Genomic DNA, 20,673 nt, shown 5'->3' on the forward strand with positions numbered 1-20,673 from the left:
GGTTTTTGTTGTATTCTTGTTTTTTTGGTCTCATTTGATAGAATGGAAGATATATTATAAAAATAAATATGATTTTGAATGGTTTCATGATGAGAAATACCTTGAAAATGAGCTCAAAATAGCAGAAATGTTCTATTTTTGCTGATGTTCAAGACATCACCTCCATTTCAACATTCAGTCATGAATGGACATTATTTATACAATTATTACAATAATGCAGTAGTCTGCGTAACAGTAAATTTTTTGTGTGAATAAAAATTCCAAATTATTTATATTGTAATAATAATAATAACAATAATAATAATAATAATAATACATGCATAATAATAATGCACTATATAATAATAATTATAATAACAGACGGCTTCAAAAGGCTGTCACTAGATAGCAGTATTTACCACAACAATGCTGGAGCAGTTATGGCCACCTCCACTTGTCACATAATTAATTATTATTTTTTCAACATAACGGCTGTCTCCCACCAAGGCATGGCGACTCAAAAATGAAGACAACTATAAAGTTTACCTCTATTTACATTCAGTAATTTTTATAGTAGAAGGGGTTATTATTATTATTATTTTTTAACACGTTGGCCATGTCCCACCATGGCAGGGTGACCCAGGAAGAAAGAAAAAAAATTTCATAATCATTCAACACTTTCACCATCACTCATACAATCACTGTCTTTGCAGAGGCGCTCAGATAAGACAGTTTAGATATCTCTCCAAACTGCCAATATCCCAAACCCCTCCTTTAAAGTGCAGGCATTGTACTTCCCATTTCCAGGACTCAAGTCCGGCTAACTGGTTTCCCTGAATCCCTTCACAAAATATTGTTATTCTTTCACAATACAGTGGTACCTCGGGATACGAACAGCTCAAAACTTGAACAATTATGCAAGTGTATTTATGTTAGTGCTTTTGTAAGTGTATTTTTGGGGGTCTGAAACAGATTAATCTAATTTACATTATTCCTCATGGGAAGAAATTCATTCGGTATCGGCACTCGAACAGCCTTCTGGAACGAATTAAGTTCGTATCCCGAGGTACCACTGTATAAAGAAAAGAGTGATGGGGGTACAGTACTAAGGAAAGGACGAGACAAAGAACATCATAACTGATAAAGCATATCAATGCCAGTTAAGAAATCAGAGAGAGACTGTTTTAAAACCAATACACTGTTTCTACTTTATAATCTTGTAGCAAGTAGTACTACCTCATCATTGACCCAGTTTAGTCCTGACAATGTAGCAATATCTCGACGAGTAATTTGAATGTTGAATTTGTCTACTAGGACCTCACTTGCTGGGAACTTCTTTAGGGCACTGTCAATTACATCCTGAAAAAATATAAAAATGGGTAAATATATAGGATTAGAAATCTAACATTAATAAGAATAGAAAACATTCATTAAAGAAAAAAATGTTTTTGTTCACTACTCAGTGTCTCAGCCTCTTCAGCCACTGTTTCACAGAGTATAATGATATAACTTCTTTCTTCTTAAATAATCATTTTCTAGAATTAATTTTGTATAATTGTGAAACTATAAAACCAATATACTAGTAACTACATATAGCTTAATCAATATTATTACATTTTGAAATATGAAAAAACTACCTTTTGCAATTAACACATGGGCTGTTTCCCACCAAGGCAGGATGACCCAAAAAATAAACACTTCCACCATCACTGTCTTGCTACAGTGTGCTGATATTATGGCTCAAAAACTGCAACATATCTCTGCTTCTCCTTTCGAGTGCATGCACTGTACTTCTCACCTTGTCATATACAGCCTTTCCTCGCTTAACGATGGAGTTCTGTTCCTGAGACCACGTCGTTAAACGAATTTGTCACTAAGTGAGGAGCATACTATAATGGTAGTGAGTTTGAGTCAACCATCTTTGATATCGTTTTAATGTCACCTTTGCACCATTTATAACATTTCTGGTATATTTTTAAATGTTTATACAGTAGTGTACTGTATATTGAAAAACAGTATAGAGGAAATCAGCTCTTAATATACATTTCTTAGGTACAAATACTGGTCAGAGAGCCAGTCATAAGTCCGAGACGTCAGTAAACGAGTACATCACTAAGTGAGGAGAGGATGTATTTATATTCCTCAATGCAGGTAATTTGATGCCACTGAGAGGTTTTTCATTTTAGATCCAACATGAATGCCTTCCCTTTGCAAGACCCTTATATTTTTAACACTCTCCCTTGGATAATGATATAATCAATTTTGATCTAAGGAAGGAGAGGGTAGCTCCAATTCCTTGGTTCAAGAGCCCTTAACCAACATCAAGGAGAGGTGTGAATAAAATAACTGGATGGATCTACAAAAAAATAAACCCATCATGACAAATATTTCTTTATAGGCTTCAGATTTCATTTTTAGTCCCGTTTTCACTTTATTCTTAGCAAACATCATTTCATAAAACTTTAGTGAAGCAGATATAAGCAAAGTATAATTATCTAAGCTACATCCCTGCCCTGTGAAAATATAGAAAGGGTTAAATGTTTACCTCCATCTCAGGAGTGAGTTGTATAAATTCCTGCGGCTGTGGCTCCACTTCAAGCTCCGGTGGTATTTCCTCCACCTTAGATGGGAAACTCAGGTCCAGGTATTTCAACCTGTGTGTAATTCTGTCTTCTAGGGAATTTTGTTGCTGTATTCGCTTCTCTGTTAATTTTCTTTGCCTTTGAGATGCAAACTCAATCTCCACATCCTCATTTTTGCTTTGCGTTTCATACTTTTCACGCCTGAAAAGAAAGGTCAAATTAACCATGGAACAAGTGGGGATTTGAACCCATCACAAGTTCAAATTCCACTCATTCCATGGTTTGTTTGTGATTGTGTTATTATGATTTTGTGAGTAAGGTGTCAAATTATAAACATCTGTGAAGACCTGAAAGCAGTCGACAACTAATTCCTATTCACTTAGACATAGTAATAAATCAAAATTTCTTTTATTTAATCATTGATATGCATAATGGTATATAAAATAAATAAGGCTTATATCAAATGATTAACCTGAGTAGGGTCATTCTTTCACTCACACACAATATACATTTTTAACAGGCCAGTCACTTCCCAATGAGGAAGGGTAACCTGAAGAGGAAGAAACACTCAAGTCCACCTAACCAGTTTCCCTGAATTCCTTCACAAATGTTACACTGCTCACACCCCTCAAGGAAGGTTCCTTGATGTTGGTGAGGGGCTCTTGATTTAGGGAATTGGATCTGTGCTCCAGTTCCCCGAATTAAGCCTGAATGCCTTCCACATCCCTCCCCCCCAGGCGCTGTATAATCCTCCGGGTTTAGCGCTTCCCCCTTGATTATAATAATAATAATACACTGCTCACACTAACAGTTTGCCACATTCCAAAAACTACTTCCTTCCCCTCATTCTTATCTAACACTATTAACCCCTTCCCCTTGCTGAATGTTTAAGCCTTCAAACCATTACTAGGGTGACACCTACCCACTCTTTCCCTCCACTACAGATTTGTACACCCTCCAAGTCATCCTATTTCACTCCATCTTCTCTAAGTGTTCAAACCACCTCAAAAGTCCCTCCTCAGCTCTCTGGATAATACTTTTAGTAACCCTACACCTTCTCCTAATCTCTAAGATATGAATTCTCTCCATATTTTCCCCTCATCAATTCTATGGCTCAGTTCATCTTTCATAGACCCATCAGGCTTATTCCCTATAGTTTTTACACTTTTTTTTGTTCCCCTTTGCTTTATGCAAAGGAACTATGCATGTTTTCTGCCAGTCCCAAGGTACCTTCACTTCTTTCATACGGTTATTGAACAAAAGTACCAAGAATGAATAGTGGTACTGTTGAATTGACAACTGTGTAAAGTAATGGGGTACAAATGTTTTAATTTACTTGATACTTACAGATTCTTCACCCAGTCTTTGCTATAGATGGAAGACTCTTGCAGGATTTGTTCTAATGAATTTCCGTGTTTTAAGGGTTTCTTCACTTCTTCCACGAAGATGACGCTCTCAGTTTCAGAGTCTGTAGGAACAGCACAATGCTAGTAAAAAAAAAATATTCAAGTGCTTTTCAGTAACATCCCTTTGATATTGTTTTAGTACTCAATGATTTTACTGCCTGCTATTGCAGGCAGTAAAAAGTCCAAGCACTTGTTAAGTAATTGTTACATAAAGTACTTGCAGGTGCTCAGCACCTGCTCCTAGGCTGAGGGACTGATTACTTCATCTTCCACTATTTGCTGATTATACTTTATTATGTCCATGTACTGTACTGATAAAGCCACTGAATAGTGAAATGTCTACAAGTAAAGATACCCAGATGTTGCACACGTGTCTAATTCATCATCTTTCTGGTACTGAATACTACTAATATACAACTAATTACTCCAATGATGTTATTTACAAAATGGCTTATTGGAAGAGGATCAAAACTCATGATACCAACAGAAGCGGATTTATATCATTTTAGCATCAAAAAGTATTATCTGTACTGTACATGGTTCACATTACCACACAACTGCACCCTGACCATCTTACCTTTAGAATTTTCACAGCTATTGACACATGCACAGCTGCTGGTACTCTGTGATTTCACTAAGTCAATGACTTCGACGGCTGGAGTTGCTGTGTTCCCATCTGCTTCATTCATCCTAAAATTACAAAATAATGTTGGTGACCTTGGTATGTGTTGTTGTACTTACTTTATTTTTAATTTCTAAACCTGCAAATTTGCAAAGAACAATTGAAACTTCAAAACAAAATTATTAGTAAAATGGTTGAATTAAAATATACCAATTTAGATTATTATTATTATTATTATTATTATTATTATTATTATGATGCTGGTGTTGTATTCATGAGAAAATACTAAACTATTAAAGGGTTGTTGAGATGGTTTGATCATTTAGAGAGGATGGAGCAAAATAGGATGGCTTGGAGGGTGTACAGATCTGTAGTAGAGGGGTAGGGGCTGTCCTAGAAAAGGATGGAAGGTGGGGGTAAAAGAGGTTTTGTGTGCAAGGGGCTTGGACATACAGCAAGCATATGAGAGTGTGTTCGATAGGAGCGAGTGGAGACAAATGGTTTTTGGGACTTGACGAGCTGTTGGAGCATGAGCAGGGTAATATTTTGTGAAGAGATTCAGGAAAACTGGTTAGGCAGACTTGAGTCCTGGAGGTGGGAAGTACAATGCCTACACTTTAAAGCAAGGACTTGGAATATTTGCTGTTCGGAGTGACATCTGAACTGTTGTATCTGTGTACTTCTCCAAAGAGTGAGTGTGTGTGAATGATTTTGGAAGTGTTTCTTTCTTTTTTAAGTCACGCTGTCTTGGTGGGAGACAGCTAGTGTTAAAATAAAAAAGTTAGGGAATGTGAGGCAATTAGGTTTGATCCAAGGAAGGGAGGTGTGAGTCTAATTCCTCCTACCACGAGTCCTTCATAGGTATTATCATACTCGGTAAACAGTGAGAAGAATGAAGAAGGCACAATACCGTGACTGGAACAATATACAAATAACCCTGACACAGAATAAACTTTTTTTTTTCTTTTTTAACAAGTCGGCCATCTCCCACCAAGGCAGGGTGACCCAAAAAGAAAATCCCCAAAAATAAAATATTTTCATCATCATTCAACACTTTCACCTCACTCTCACATAATCACTGTTTTTGTGGAGGTGCTCAGAACACAACAGTTTAAAAGCATATACATATAAAGATACACAACATATCCCTCCAAACCGCTAATATCCCGAGCCCCTCCTTTAGAGTGCTGGCATTATACTTCCCATTTCCAGGACTCAAGTCTGGCTATACAAAAATAACCAGTTTCCCTGAATCCCTTCACTAAATATTACCCTGCTCACACTCCAACAGATCGTCAGGTCCCAAATACCATTCGTATCCATTCACTATCGAAACGCTCATGCACGCCTGCTGGAAGTCCAAGCCCCTCACCCACAAAACTTCCCTTACCCCTTCCTTCCAACCTTTTCGAGGATGACCCCTACCCCGCCTAACTTCCCCTACAGATTTATACGCTCTCCATGTCATTCTACTTTGATCCATTCTCTCTAAATGACCAAACCACCTCAACAACCCCTCTTCAGCCCTCTGACTAATACTTTTATTAACTCCACACCTCCTAATTTCCACACTCCAAATTTTCTGCATAATATTTACACCACACATTGCCCTTAGACAGGACATCTCCACTGCCTCCAACTGCCTCCTCGCTGCTGCATTCACAACCCAAGCTTCACACCCATACAAGAGTGTTGGTACTACTATACTTTCATACACTCCCTTCTTTGCCTCCATAGGTAACGTTTTTTGTCTCCACATATACCTCAACGCACCACTCACCTTTTTTCCCTCATCAATTCTATGATTAACCTCATCCTTTATAAATCCATCCGCCGACACGTCAACTCCCAAGTATCTGAAAACATTCACTTCCATACTCCTCCTCCCCAATTTGATATTCAATTTTTCTTTATCTAAATCATTTGATACCTTCATCACCTTACTCTTTTCTATGTTCACTTTCAACTTTCTACCTAGTCACTCATTCACACAAGAAGATAAGGGAACCAGTATACATGTATATACAATAGAACAGGGATGGGAGAAAGAAAGGCAGAAGTAAAAATAACAATGGTGAGAACTTGGAAGACTGCAAACATGAAAGGTCAACTATCCAGTTTATTTACAAAAGCTTATTAACAACAACTAAAAAAAAATAATTATACAGAACATGCAACTGAGAGTCTGATGTATGAAAGATCAAAAAAATATTGCATACCCTGATTCCCTGTCATCTGCAGGAAGTGCACTCGACGATGCTGAGGAACCCAGTTTTTCTCCAATATGCCGACGCTTATCTTGGGTCCACAAATAATTGCAACGAGACCGTGAGACCAATCCAAAGGAACTGGTGCTAAAATTGTGCAAAAGAATATATGTATCTGTTAAATACACATACTGATTAATAACAAAATTTTTTTACACACACAAACCAGCCATCTCCCACCAAGAAAGGATTACCCAAAACAGAATAAACACACTCACTGCCATTCATTCAATCACAGTCCTGCCAGAAGTGTGTTGACATCACACTTCTAATGGTCTTTTGAATTGCAACTTCCCTGGCTCTCATTCAGAGTACAGGCACTGTACTTCATACCTTCAGGACTTGTGTCTGGCTAACTATTTTTCCTGAATCTTTTCCTAAATGTTACCTTGCTCACACCCCAACACACTTATTGGAACAGGAACAATTCAAAACCCACAAACTGGAGATAAAACTTTTAAGAATGTGCTGATCTCTCTCTCTTAACGATCCAGAAAGGTCCTAAATGTTAGAGTTTAATTTCTAATCTGTGGGTTAATTGTAAATTTTGTAAAGCAACTTTGTTCTATACTTAACTATAGTAGTTCACATAAATAATAACCCTGTATACTAAACATATTATAGAGGCATTACTGACTACTGCCTATGACATTGGTATGTGCTAGAAGCTAAAATAACAGTATCAAAACCTGCCAAATTGACTCTTGTTTAGGTGAATTACTGCATTATTATTATATTCATGGACCACCACTAAACCCATACAGGTTATGCATTGTAATATTACAAGGAAGGGGACTGTAGCTCACATATTTATTGCTCTCTTGGTTTTATGCAGTTTGGCTCTGAGTGAATTTACTTTTATGTGGTGACTAATTGCATATAATCTACAGTAAGTGGTATAAATTAGCTCATAAGTGATTACCCAAGCCCAGCACCACTTTACCTGGAGAGAGTTTCGGGGGTCAACGCCCCCGCGGCCCGGTCTGTGACCAGGCCTCCTGGTGGATCAGCGCCTGATCAACCAGGCTGTTGCTGCTGGCTGCACGCAAACCAACGTACGAGCCACAGCCCGGCTGATCAGGAACTGACTTTAGGTGCTTGTCCAGTGCCAGCTTGAAGACTGCCAGGGGTCTGTTGGTAATCCCCCTTATGTGTGCTGGGAGGCAGTTGAACAGTCTCGGGCCCCTGACACTTATTGTATGGTCTCTTAACGTGCTAGTGACACCCCTGCTTTTCATTGGGGGGATGGTGCATCGTCTGCCAAGTCTTTTGCTTTCGTAGTGAGTGATTTTCGTGTGCAAGTTCGGTACTAGTCCCTCTAGGATTTTCCAGGTGTATATAATCATGTATCTCTCCCTCCTGCGTTCCAGGGAATACAGGTTTAGAAACCTCAAGCGCTCCCAGTAATTGAGGTGTTTTATCTCCGTTATGCGCGCCGTGAAAGTTCTCTGTACATTTTCTAGGTCGGCAATTTCACCTGCCTTGAAAGGTGCTGTTAGAGTGCAGCAATATTCCAGCCTAGATAGAACAAGTGACCTGAAGAGTGTCATCATGGGCTTGGCCTCCCTAGTTTTGAAGGTTCTCATTATCCATCCTGTCATTTTTCTAGCAGATGCGATTGATACAATGTTATGGTCCTTGAAGGTGAGATCCTCCGACATAATCACTCCCAGGTTACTGTCTAACACATCATAAAATATCTACAAACTGACATTCATAAGAAAGTATGACCAGAAAGAGAAGAAATTTGGACATGAGAAATCCAATGAGTATATTTTGAACAAAATTATACAAAATTATAACCGTTTTATATACTAAAGTGAGATTACTTTGTGTGACCTCACTTTAGGTGCCACTGGCCTAAAAGGCAGCTGTCAGAGAGCAAGGGTCACCTGTATTATTATATTCAAGGTTGAAAGGGAGGGAAACCACAATTCCTTGGATCAAGAGCACTTTGCAGCCATCAAGGCCACTTCAACACTGAACTACTGTACAATAAAAGATCCTACAAGAGGCTAATATCAAAACGTTGTACCCAGTTGCACATACCTACTACATACACTTGGGGTCCTGCATGATCTCTGATACACACTGTATGTGTTAGGCAACACTGAGGTGTTTGTAAACTGTTGCAACATCTGCCGGTAGCGCATCTTCTCCTCAAACCGGAAACTCTGAAAAAAAAAAAAAAAAAAAAAAAAATTATATTTCCAAGGATGATTTTATAATATAAATAAACAAGCCATGCATGTCATAAGAAGTAAATAAAATGCTGGAAGTAAAGGGCTAGTAATCCCTTCTCCTGTATAAATTACCAAATTTAAAAAGGAAAACTCTTGTTTTTCTTTTTGGGTCACCCTGCCTTGGTGGGATACAGGCAGTTTGTTGAAAAGTTAAAAAAGAAGAAGAAAAAATATACATTTCTTCTTTTAACAAGTCAGCTGTTTCACACTGAGGCAGGGTGACCCAAAAACAAAAGAACCCCCCCCCCCAAAAAAAAGAAAAATCTTTCAATGTTCAACACTTTCACCATCATTCATACATAATTACCATCTTTGCAGAGGCGCTCAGATACGACAGTTTAGACATCCCTCCAAACAGCCAATATCCTGAACCCCTCTTTTAAAGTGCAGGCATCGTACTTCCCACTTCCAAGACTCAAGTCCAGTTAACCAGTTTTCCTGAATCCCTTCACAAAATATTACCCTACTCGCACTCCAATAGCTCGTCAGGTCCCAAAAACCATTCATCTCCATTCAGTCTTATCTAACATGCTCACACACACTTGCTGAAGTCCACGCCCTTCACCCACAAAACCTCCCTCACCCCCTACAGATACATACAGTAATGCACCATGCAGAAACAAACAGAAGTATATACACAGATCGCAGCCAGTAGGATTTAAACCCATGTTCGGACACTATCCACGAGTGTGGCTTAGCTCTCCACGTGACGCCTTGTACCACTCGTCTACAGATGGAACAACATGCTGGATAGCCCGGTTCTAGCCATGTTTTTTTCCTGGTGCCGGGTACACTAGTGAGACTCAGGCATGGTCTCCTACTCATGAGGTCAGAACATACAGGAGGATGAAATAGCTGGAGACCATACCCGAGGTTCACTGGTGTGCCTGGCACTAGGAAGAAATATAGCTTGGAAGCAAGCTACCTAGTATTCTGCAGCATCAGTAGCTGAGTGGTCCAAGGCATCACACAGGGAGATAAGCCACACTCGTAGATAGTGTCCAAACATGGGTTTGAACCCTTCTGGCTGCGATCTTTCTGCATATATACTTTTTTTTTTTTTAACACTTTGGCCATTTTCCACCTAGGCAGTGTGACCCAAAAAGAAAAACACAAAAAGAAAATATTTTCATTATCATTCAATACTTTTACCATCACTCATACATAATCACTGTCTTTGCAGAGGCGCCCTGATACGGCAGTTTAGATGTATACATATACAGTGGAACCTCTGCTTATGAGTTTAACCCTTAAACTGTCCAAACGTAGATCCATGTTGACGTGTAGCGCTCCGAACGTTGATCTACATTTTTTTTTACATGCTTTCAAATGGAGAAAATAAAGGTTAGAGCGCTACGCACATGAACGCAGATCTGTTTGGACAGTTTAAGGGTTAATCTGTTCCGTGACCTTGCTCGCATCTTCATTTGCTCATCTGCAGAGTCAATTTTCCTCATTTAAATTAATTGAAATGCAATTAATCTGTTCCCGGCTCTCAGGAGGCATGACAAGATACTTCAATATTACGCTCATATCATGTATACGGCTTATTTATCTATCACAATTCATCTAATATGATATAATAAGCAATATAAATAACATAGAAACCTGATATATACTCTAGATTGAATAAAAAATGTCATTATGTGACAAAGTGGAGGAAGCCACAACCACTCCCGCATTGTGGTGGTAATCACTGGCATCTAGTGAGGGCCTTTTGAAGCAGTCTATTATTATAATTATGATATATGTAGTATGTACATTATTATTATACATGTATTATTATTATACATCTATTTTTATTATTATTGTTATACTATTATTATATGTACGTATTATTATTATTATTACAATGGGAAGTACAGTGCCTGCACTCTGAAGGAGGGGTGTTAATGTTGCAGTTTAAAAACTGTAGTGTAAAGCACCCTTCTGGCAAGACAGTGATGGAGTGAATGATGGTGAAAGTTTTTCTTTTTCGGGCCACCCTGCCTTGGTGGGAATCGGCCAGTGTGATAAAAAAAAAAAAATAATTTGTAATTTTTATTCACACAAAAAAAAGATTTACTGTTATGCAGACTACTGCATTATTGTAATAATTGTATAAATAATGTCAACCCATTCATGACTGCATACTGGAATGGACAGTGATGTCATTTGTTTACTTTTGAACAGTGCCAAAGAATCGAACATTTCTGCTACTTTGAGCTCAATTTCAAGGTACTTTTCATGGTGAAACCAATCAAAATCTTATCTATTTCTGTAATATATCTTCCATTCTATCATATGAGACCAAAAAAACAAGAATACAACCATAAAAACCATACGAAAATACCACTAACGAGAGGCTAATGGCCGAGAAGTGAACTCTGTTATTTATGTACACAAATAACCCGCACATAAAAGAGAGAAGCTTATGACGACGTTTCGGTCCGACTTGGACCATTGACAAAGTCAATGGACCATTGACTTTGTCAATGGTCCAAGTCGGACCGAAACGTCGTCGTAAGCTTCTCTCTTTTATGTGCGGGTTATTTGTGTATCGTTCCAGTCACGGTATTGTGCCTTTTTGTTATTTATTTCTGTTATTTATGGTCCGATTTCTTTCATTTTTGGTGTACATTAAGAAGCATCTTTCCATCATACATTGCCTAAGTTTCAATAAGATAGTCCAAAAAACAACTGAGATCCAATTCCCTAGATCAAGAGCAAGAAGCCCTCACCAGTGTCAAGGAACCTCCCTTGAGGCCCGCTTATATCTGGAAATTTCACTTGCATCTGGAAGCCAAAAACTGACTGAGCGACTGCTCATATCTGGAGAAAAACTCGCACGTGGATGCACTCATAAATAGACGTTCCACTGTACATACTTATTCATACGTAAGCACACATGTATTTTTAACATGGGCCATCTTCCACCAATGTTGGGTGACCTTTAACCCTTTGACTATCAAGACCCCTGCTCACAAACTTGTTCTCAGTGTCGAAAAATTTAAAAAAAAAAAAGAAAAATTTTTTTTTTCTTGTGAAATGATAGAAAATCTTTTCCCGCTGGTAATGACAACAAAAGTATGAAATTTGATTGAAAACTTACGGAATTACGCTCCCACGAAGTAGTTAGCGATCTCGGCAATATTTATGCATCGGTGATTTCACCCACTTTGAGCCCTATTTTCATCCAATTCCATTGTTCCAGTCGACCAAACTCATAGCTATTTCTTTAGAACTCCATTTGTTCTATCAACTGAGTATAAGAAACTGCCCATTTACTGATTTCAACTACCCAATAAAGTGGTCAGAAATTGGCAACTTGGCCAATTTCACACAAATTAAAAAAGATGCCAATTTCAAAAAAGGGTCCAGAATGAACAATGCAGACATTCCTGGCACTAAAGTAACATTTTCTCTTCATCAGTCACGTCTCCAGGCCCCACTTATATTACTCTTGCTTTCTGTTTTGAATTTTTATCACACAAAAAACAGATTTACTGTTATGCAGATTACTGCATTACTGTAATAATTGTATAAATAATGTCAACCTGTTTGTGACTGCGTATTAGAATGGCTAGTTGGACACTTACTGAATAATGACATCATTTGTTTACTCTTGAACATCGGCAAAAATTGAACATTTCCACTATTTTGAGATCAATTTCAAGATCCTTTTCATTGTAAAACCAATCAAAATCAATTCTATTTCTGTAATATGTCTTCCATTTTATCAAATGAGACCAAGAAAACGAGAATATAACCATAAATACTATACAAAAATATACCATAAAGTCGGGGTTTTAATCCAAAAAAACACAGTCGGAGTTTTTTTTCTCATTATGCACTGTGTGCTGCAGGATTTTTTTTATACTGCGCACATTGACCACATAGACCCATTCTTTCACATGTGGGCCTACCAGCTTTCTCCTGCTTGTTCTGAAGCTGCTAGAATTTTGGAGTATAAATACGTCAAAAACTCTGGCTCGTACGACCTGTATATATGACCGAAACAGTCAAAGGGTTAAAAAGGAAACACATTCATTCAAGTGCTGTTTTACCAGAAGCGATAACTACAGTAGAGCCACCGTATCTGCAGATCCTCTTTCCAAGGTTTCAGTTATCTGCAGTTTACCATGGCCCAAAAATAACCCTTAATTTTGCTTAATTATGACACCAAATCACAAAAGCAGTCATGTTGGCAGTTCTTCAAAGTCTAAGAGAAGCTGTGAAGTGCTTCCCATCAGTAAAAAAGTGATAATCTCAACTTACTGTGCGTAATTTATCAATTAAAATTTATCATAGGTATGTATGTAAACAAGAAAAAGGCATAGTATACATACATATATAGGGTTCACTACTATCCACGATTTTTGGGTATCCACGGTAAGTCTTGGAACGTATCCCCCACAAATACGGGGATCCTACTGTATATTCTAGACCATTATCAGCCACAACCTGATAATGGTCCAGGTTGGACCAAAACATCTGAAATTTGTCTGTGATTCATGGGTTAGTCAAAAAATTTTTTAGGCAAGTTCCATACTTCTTCAGCAGAAGAATTGCCCCTTGATAACAAGAATGTGCTTTTTAAGTTCTTCTGCTTCTTTTTCCGAATGCCGAAACATCTTTCCTGAACACTCTTGACTGGGTTTTTGTCGAGATATACAGGTTTTCTACCTGCAGCAGAAGCTTTCTCACTAGGCAATGAGCTCTTGAGCCAACCTGCAATAAAACTTAATAAGTACATAATATTTACATTAGATCTGTGCAACATATTTACTCTAATTATGAAAATTTATACATTATTGACAACCACAACAAAGTGTTTAATTGGCCAAAGATAAAGAAGAATAAGATGAAAGTTTGTTTTGTTATTACCTCCTAGGACTAAGTCATTTACCACTGAGGGAGAGTCACCAAAAGAAGGAAAAACATTCACTATCACTCGCTCAATAACCATCTTGCCAGACATTCATGAACATCACAATTCATCACTGTGTTCAGGTTTTTAAATGAGCTCACACTTTTTAACACTCAACAGAGTACCCAATTCTTATTTTCTGTTTGAAGCATACTGCACCACATCAGGAAGGAAGTACCATATGACCTAACATCGGGCTAATGTTTTGATAAAGTGAAAGAGCAAGTGCAATGACAGTAATGAGACTAGATATGTAGATAAACTAAAGGTCAAAAGGTCAAATGTCAAGAATAAGGGATCAGTAACTTAATGGGTATAATCATAACCAAAACTTTTAAAGGGATGGACTAGTAAGCCAGCAGAAGGCCTCAGTCAGATGACCAATAGCTCCAGCTGCAGGTCAGTGGTGACCTGTACTTAACTCTGTTAAGAAGTGTCTTGTGTGTTCTCCGTGGACTGAACCAAGATGCCCTCCATCGAGCAACTTTACCAGCAGCTTAAGGAAGAATTGAGAGTAGCGAAGATGGAGATACGGCGACTGATTGAGGAAAACAGGAGGATTCGTAGTAGTCCTCTTGTTTTGAGTCCTCAAGTCAAGAAGGGAACGTGGTCAGTGGCTGGACAGCATGGAACGAAGTTGACGATCAAGAAGAATGGAAAGACAGAAATGATGAAGATGAAAGAGACTGCTGTGGAAACATCTAATGCATTCTCCGTGCTACCCGACGAATGTGAGTCGACTACTGGGAATGTCATGACGAACGACACCAAGGAAGGTAAGAATATTGTTGTTGTTAGGGATAGCCAGGCTAGATACATGGATAGGGCGTTCTGCTTGAAGGACAGGAGTAGGAGACAGAGGGTTTGCTTTCCTGGGGCTGGGATGGAGGACATTGTTAGCCGGCTTGACAACATCATGAATGGTAATGGGATCAATCCTATTATTTGCCTCAGTGCTAGGGGCAATGATGTAGGCAAGCGTAGAAGTGAGGATTTAGTTAAAAAGTTCAGGACAGCTATAGACATAATTAGGAAGAAGGGGGGGCATCCTGTTATATGTGGCATTTTGCCAAGAAGAGGTGTTGGTAATGAATGGTTGTCCAGAGCAATTGGTATTAATTGTTGGCTGGATAAACACTGCAAGGATAATACAGTACCATTCATTGACAACTGGGACAACTTCTATGGCCGAAATGACATGTATGCCAGGGATGGGGTTCACTTATCCAGAGCAGGTGTGGGTTCTCTTGCTAGCTCAGTTGAGGGGGTTGTTAGGACTTTATACTAGGATTAGTTAGAGGTATGGGTTTAGAAATGATAAATAATGAGTATGGATATAATGACTTATGCTCTGATATAAGAATCTTAATAGTAACTGTCATGGAGTAACTCTGGGTAATGATAATTTCAGAAATTGTGTAAAAACAAAGATGAATAGGAAAAATGTGCAGAAGAAAAAACATATGATGGTATTTTATACTAACAGTCGAAGTGCAAGAAATAAAATTAATGAACTACGTTTGGTAGCATGTGCTGGGAACTTTGATATTTTTATTATTATTATTATCACACCGGCCGATTCCCACCAAGGCAGGGTGGCCCGAAAAAGAAAAACTTTCACCATCATTCACTCCATCACTGTCTTGCCAGAAGGGTGCTTTACACTACAGTTTTTAAACTGCAACATTAACACCCCTCCTTCAGAGTGCAGGCACTGTACTTCCCATCTCCAGGACTCAAGTCCGGCCTGCCGGTTTCCCTGAATCCCTTCATAAATGTTACTTTGCTCACACTCCAACAGCACGTCAAGTATTAAAAACCATTTGTCTCCATTCACTCCTATCAAACACGCTCACGCATGCCTGCTGGAAGTCCAAGCCCCTCGCACACAAAACCTCCTTTACCCCCTCCCTCCAACCCTTCCTAGGCCGACCCCTACCCCGCCTTCCTTCCACTACAGACTGATACACTCTTGAAGTCATTCTGTTTCGCTCCATTCTCTCTACATGTCCGAACCACCTCAACAACCCTTCCTCAGCCCTCTGGACAACAGTTTTGGTAATCCCGCACCTCCTCCTAACTTCCAAACTACGAATTCTCTGCATTATATTCACACCACACATTGCCCTCAGACATGACATCTCCACTGCCTCCAGCCTTCTCCTCGCTGCAACATTCATCACCCACGCTTCACACCCATATAAGAGCGTTGGTAAAACTATACTCTCATACATTCCCCTCTTTGCCTCCAAGGACAAAGTTCTTTGTCTCCACAGACTCCTAAGTGCACCACTCACTCTTTTTCCCTCATCAATTCTATGATTCACCTCATCTTTCATAGACCCATCCGCTGACACGTCCACTCCCAAATATCTGAATACGTTCACCTCCTCCATACTCTCTCCCTCCAATCTGATATTCAATCTTTCATCACCTAATCTTTTTGTTATCCTCATAACCTTACTCTTTCCTGTATTCACCTTTAATTTTCTTCTTTTGCACACCCTACCAAATTCATCCACCAATCTCTGCAACTTCTCTTCAGAATCTCCCAAGAGCACAGTGTCATCAGCAAAGAGCAGCTGTGACAACTCCCACTTTGTGTGTGATTCTTTATCTTTTAACTCCACGCCTCTTGCCAAGACCCTCGCATTTACTTCTCTTACAACCCCATCTATAAATATATTAAACAACCACGGTGACATCACACATCCTTGTCTAAGGCCTACTTTTACTGGGAAAAAATTTCCCTCTTTCCTACATACTCTAACTTGAGCCTCACTATCCTCGTAAAAACTCTTCACTGCTTTCAGTAACCTACCTCCTACACCATACACTTGCAACATCTGCCACATTGCCCCCCTATCCACCCTGTCATACGCCTTTTCCAAATCCATAAATGCCACAAAGACCTCTTTAGCCTTATCTAAATACTGTTCACTTATATGTTTCACTGTAAACACCTGGTCCACACACCCCCTACCTTTCCTAAAGCCTCCTTGTTCATCTGCTATCCTATTCTCCGTCTTACTCTTAATTCTTTCAATTATAACTCTACCATACACTTTACCAGGTACACTCAACAGACTTATCCCCCTATAATTTTTGCACTCTCTTTTATCCCCTTTGCCTTTATACAAAGGAACTATGCATGCTCTCTGCCAATCCCTAGGTACCTTACCCTCTTCCATACATTTATTAAATAATTGCACCAACCACTCCAAAACTATATCCCCACCTGCTTTTAACATTTCTATCTTTATCCCATCAATCCCGGCTGCCTTACCCCCTTTCATTTTACCTACTGCCTCACGAACTTCCCCCACACTCACAACTGGCTCTTCCTCACTCCTACAAGATGTTATTCCTCCTTGCCCTATACACAAAATCACAGCTTCCCTATCTTCATCAACATTTAACAATTCCTCAAAATATTCCTTCCATCTTCCCAATACCTCTAACTCTCCATTTAATAACTCTCCTCTCCTATTTTTAACTGACAAATCCATTTGTTCTCTAGGCTTTCTTAACTTGTTAATCTCACTCCAAAACTTTTTCTTATTTTCAACAAAATTTGTTGATAACATCTCACCCACTCTCTCATTTGCTCTCTTTTTACATTGCTTCACCACTCTCTTAACTTCTCTCTTTTTCTCCATATACTCTTCCCTCCTTGCATCACTTCTACTTTGTAAAAACTTTGATATCATTGCATTAATTGAAACATGGTATGATTTAAAGAGTCGGGATATGATTGCTGAGTGTAATATTCAAGGGTTTAAGTTGTTCCATGTGGATAGATGTAATGGGAAGGGGGGAGGAGTTGCATTATATGTTCGAGGAAATATTAATTGTTGCATAAAAACAGGTATAAAAATAGATGGAACAGTAACAGAATCTGTTTGGGTAGAGTTTGTAGAGGGTCAAGAAAAACTAATTCTAGGTGTAATATACAGACCTCCTGGCTTGGATCACGATAGAGGGAGACTTCTTTGGGACGAAATTGTTAGGGCTTCTAGACACAATAACATAGTGATAGTAGGGGACTTTAACTTTAGTCAAATTGACTGGAATTCTTTAACAGGTAATCTAGAGTCCAGTGACTTTATGGAAACAGCTCAAGACTGTTTTCTGAAGCAGTGTGTAACAGAGCCTACCAGGGGTAATAATTTGCTAGACCTAGTCTTGTCAAATAAGGAAACACTCGTAAATAATCTGGAGATCACTGAAGAGCTTGGTGCAAGTGATCACAAATCCATCACTTTTAGCATTAACTGAGAATGCAAGAATAATGATAATACAGTAAAAATCCTTGATTTCCATTCTGCCGATTATAATGGACTTATGGAACACCTGTCTAATCTTGATTGGGGTTATCTAGCTAATGATTTTATTGACGATGATCATACTTATGATTATGAAGGGATCTGCTTTTATGACTTTTTTCTTAATAATGTACACAGTGCCCAGAGTATATACATTCCCCAGAGAGAAATTAGGTCTAATAATAACGATCCCAAATGGGTTAACAGTAGGCTAAAGCATCTATTAGGGGAGAAAAGGGGAATTTATAGGCACATCAGAAGAGGAGAGGTTAGCCTTACTGACCAATATGTTCAGATTAAAAGAGAAGTAAAAAAGGGGATTAGAAAGGCTAAACGTGACTATGAAATTAGAGTTGCTAATGAATCAAAGACTAATCCAAAGGGGTTCTTTCAAGTGTATAGGACGAAGGTGAAGGAAAAAGTAGGACCTCTGAAAATTGGGAATGGACAGCTGACGGATAACGAACTGGAAATGTGTTCCTTATTTAATGACTATTTTTTGTCAGTTTTTACACAGGAAGATGTAAATGAGATTCCAGTAATTAACAATTGTTTAGTTCCTGATGAATTTAAATTAACTAATATTACTGTCACAAGGGACATGGTTATTAAACAGATAGACAAACTGAAGCAAAATAAGTCCCTGGGACCCGATGAGATGTTTTCCAGGGTACTTAAGGAATGCAAGATGGAGCTTAGTCAGCCATTAACGAGTGTGTTTATTGCGTCCATCCTTACCGGTGTTGTGCCAGAGTTGTGGAAGATGGCAAATGTGGTTCCTATATTCAGATCAGGGGATAAGTCTGTTCCTTCAAATTACAGTCCTATAAGCCTGACATCTATAGTGGCTAAGTTATGAGAATCAATTATTTTTATTTTTTTTTTTTTAACAAGTCGGTCGTCTCCCACCGAGGCAGGGTGACCCAAAAAAAAGAAAGAAAATCCCCAAAAAGAAAATACTTTCATCATCATTCAACACTTTCACCACACTCACACATTATCACTGCTTTTGCAGAGGTGCTCAGAATATAACAGTTTAGAAGCATATACGTATAGAGATACACAACATATCCCCCCAAACTGCCAATATCCCAAACCCCTCCTTTAAAGTGCAGGCATTGTACTTCCCATTTCCAGGACTCAAGTCCGACTATATGAAAATAACCGGTTTCCCTGAATCCCTTCACTAAATATTACCCTGCTCACACTCCAACAGATCGTCAGGTCCCAAGTATCATTCGTCTCCATTCACTCCTATCTAACACGCTCATGCACGCTTGCTGGAAGTCCAAGCCCCTCACCCACAAAACCTCCTTTACCCCCTCTTTCCAACCCTTTCGAGGATGACCCCTACCCCTCTTTCCTTCCCCTATAGATTTATATGCTTTCCATGTCATTCTACTTTGATCCATTCTCTCTAAATGACCAAACCACCTCAACAACCCCTGTTCTGCCCTCTGACTAATGCTTTTATTAACTCCACACCTTCTCCTAATTTCCACACTCCGAATTTTCTGCATAATATTTACACCACACATTGCCCTTAGACAGGACATCTCCACTGCCTCCAACCGTCTCCTCGCTGCTGCATTTACCACCCAAGCTTCACATCCATATAAGAGTGTTGGTACTACTATACTTTCATACATTCCCTTCTTTGCCTCCAAAGATAACGTTTTTTGACTCCACATATACCTCAACGCACCACTCACCTTTTTTCCCTCATCAATTCTATGATTAACCTCATCCTTCATAAATCCATCCGCCGACACGTCAACTCCCAAGTATCTGAAAACATTCACTTCTTCCATACTCCTCCTCCCCAATTTGATATCCAATTTTTCTTTATCTAAATCATTTGATACCCTCATCACCTTACTCTTTTCTATGTTCACTTTCAACTTTCTACCTTTACACACATTCTCAAACTCATCCACTAACCTTTGCAATTTTTCTTTAGAATCTCCCATAAGCACAGTATCATCAGCAAAAAGTAACTGTGTTAATTCCCAATTTGAATTTGATTCCCCATAATTTAATCCCACCCCTCTCCCGAACACCCTAGCATTTACTTCTTTTACAACCCCATCTATAAATATATTAAACAACCATGGTGACATTACACATCCCTGTCTAAGACCTACTTTTACCGGGAAGTATTCTCCCTCTCTTCTACACACCCTAACCTGAGCCTCACTATCCTCATAAAAGCTCTTTACAGCATTTAGTAACTTACCACCTATTCCATATACTTGCAACATCTGCCACATTGCTCCTCTATCCACTCTATCATATGCCTTTTCTAAATCCATAAATGCAATAAAAACTTCCCTACCTTTA

At 38.8% G+C, this 20,673-nt stretch overlaps 1 protein-coding gene across 5 annotated transcripts in view; it reads right to left on the bottom strand.

Annotated features, from left to right (window-relative positions):
* The window catches only part of LOC128697147 (sentrin-specific protease 1-like), a 53,266-nt gene that overhangs the window by 16,345 nt on the left and 16,248 nt on the right, over positions 1 to 20,673 (bottom strand). For all 5 annotated transcript variants that reach the window (XM_070104055.1, XM_070104052.1, XM_070104054.1 and 2 more), the window contains 7 exons: positions 13,631 to 13,809; positions 8,906 to 9,030; positions 6,809 to 6,943; positions 4,545 to 4,657; positions 3,909 to 4,029; positions 2,525 to 2,762; positions 1,216 to 1,338 (listed from right to left, as the gene is read on the bottom strand). In XM_070104055.1, the coding sequence (XP_069960156.1) occupies positions 1,216 to 1,338; positions 2,525 to 2,762; positions 3,909 to 4,029; positions 4,545 to 4,657; positions 6,809 to 6,943; positions 8,906 to 9,030; positions 13,631 to 13,809 (1,034 nt within the window). The remainder of the gene's footprint in view (positions 1 to 1,215; positions 1,339 to 2,524; positions 2,763 to 3,908; positions 4,030 to 4,544; positions 4,658 to 6,808; positions 6,944 to 8,905; positions 9,031 to 13,630; positions 13,810 to 20,673) is intronic.

Source organism: Cherax quadricarinatus, chromosome 89 (genome assembly GCF_038502225.1).
Source record: "Cherax quadricarinatus isolate ZL_2023a chromosome 89, ASM3850222v1, whole genome shotgun sequence".
Taxonomy (NCBI): domain Eukaryota; kingdom Metazoa; phylum Arthropoda; class Malacostraca; order Decapoda; family Parastacidae; genus Cherax; species Cherax quadricarinatus.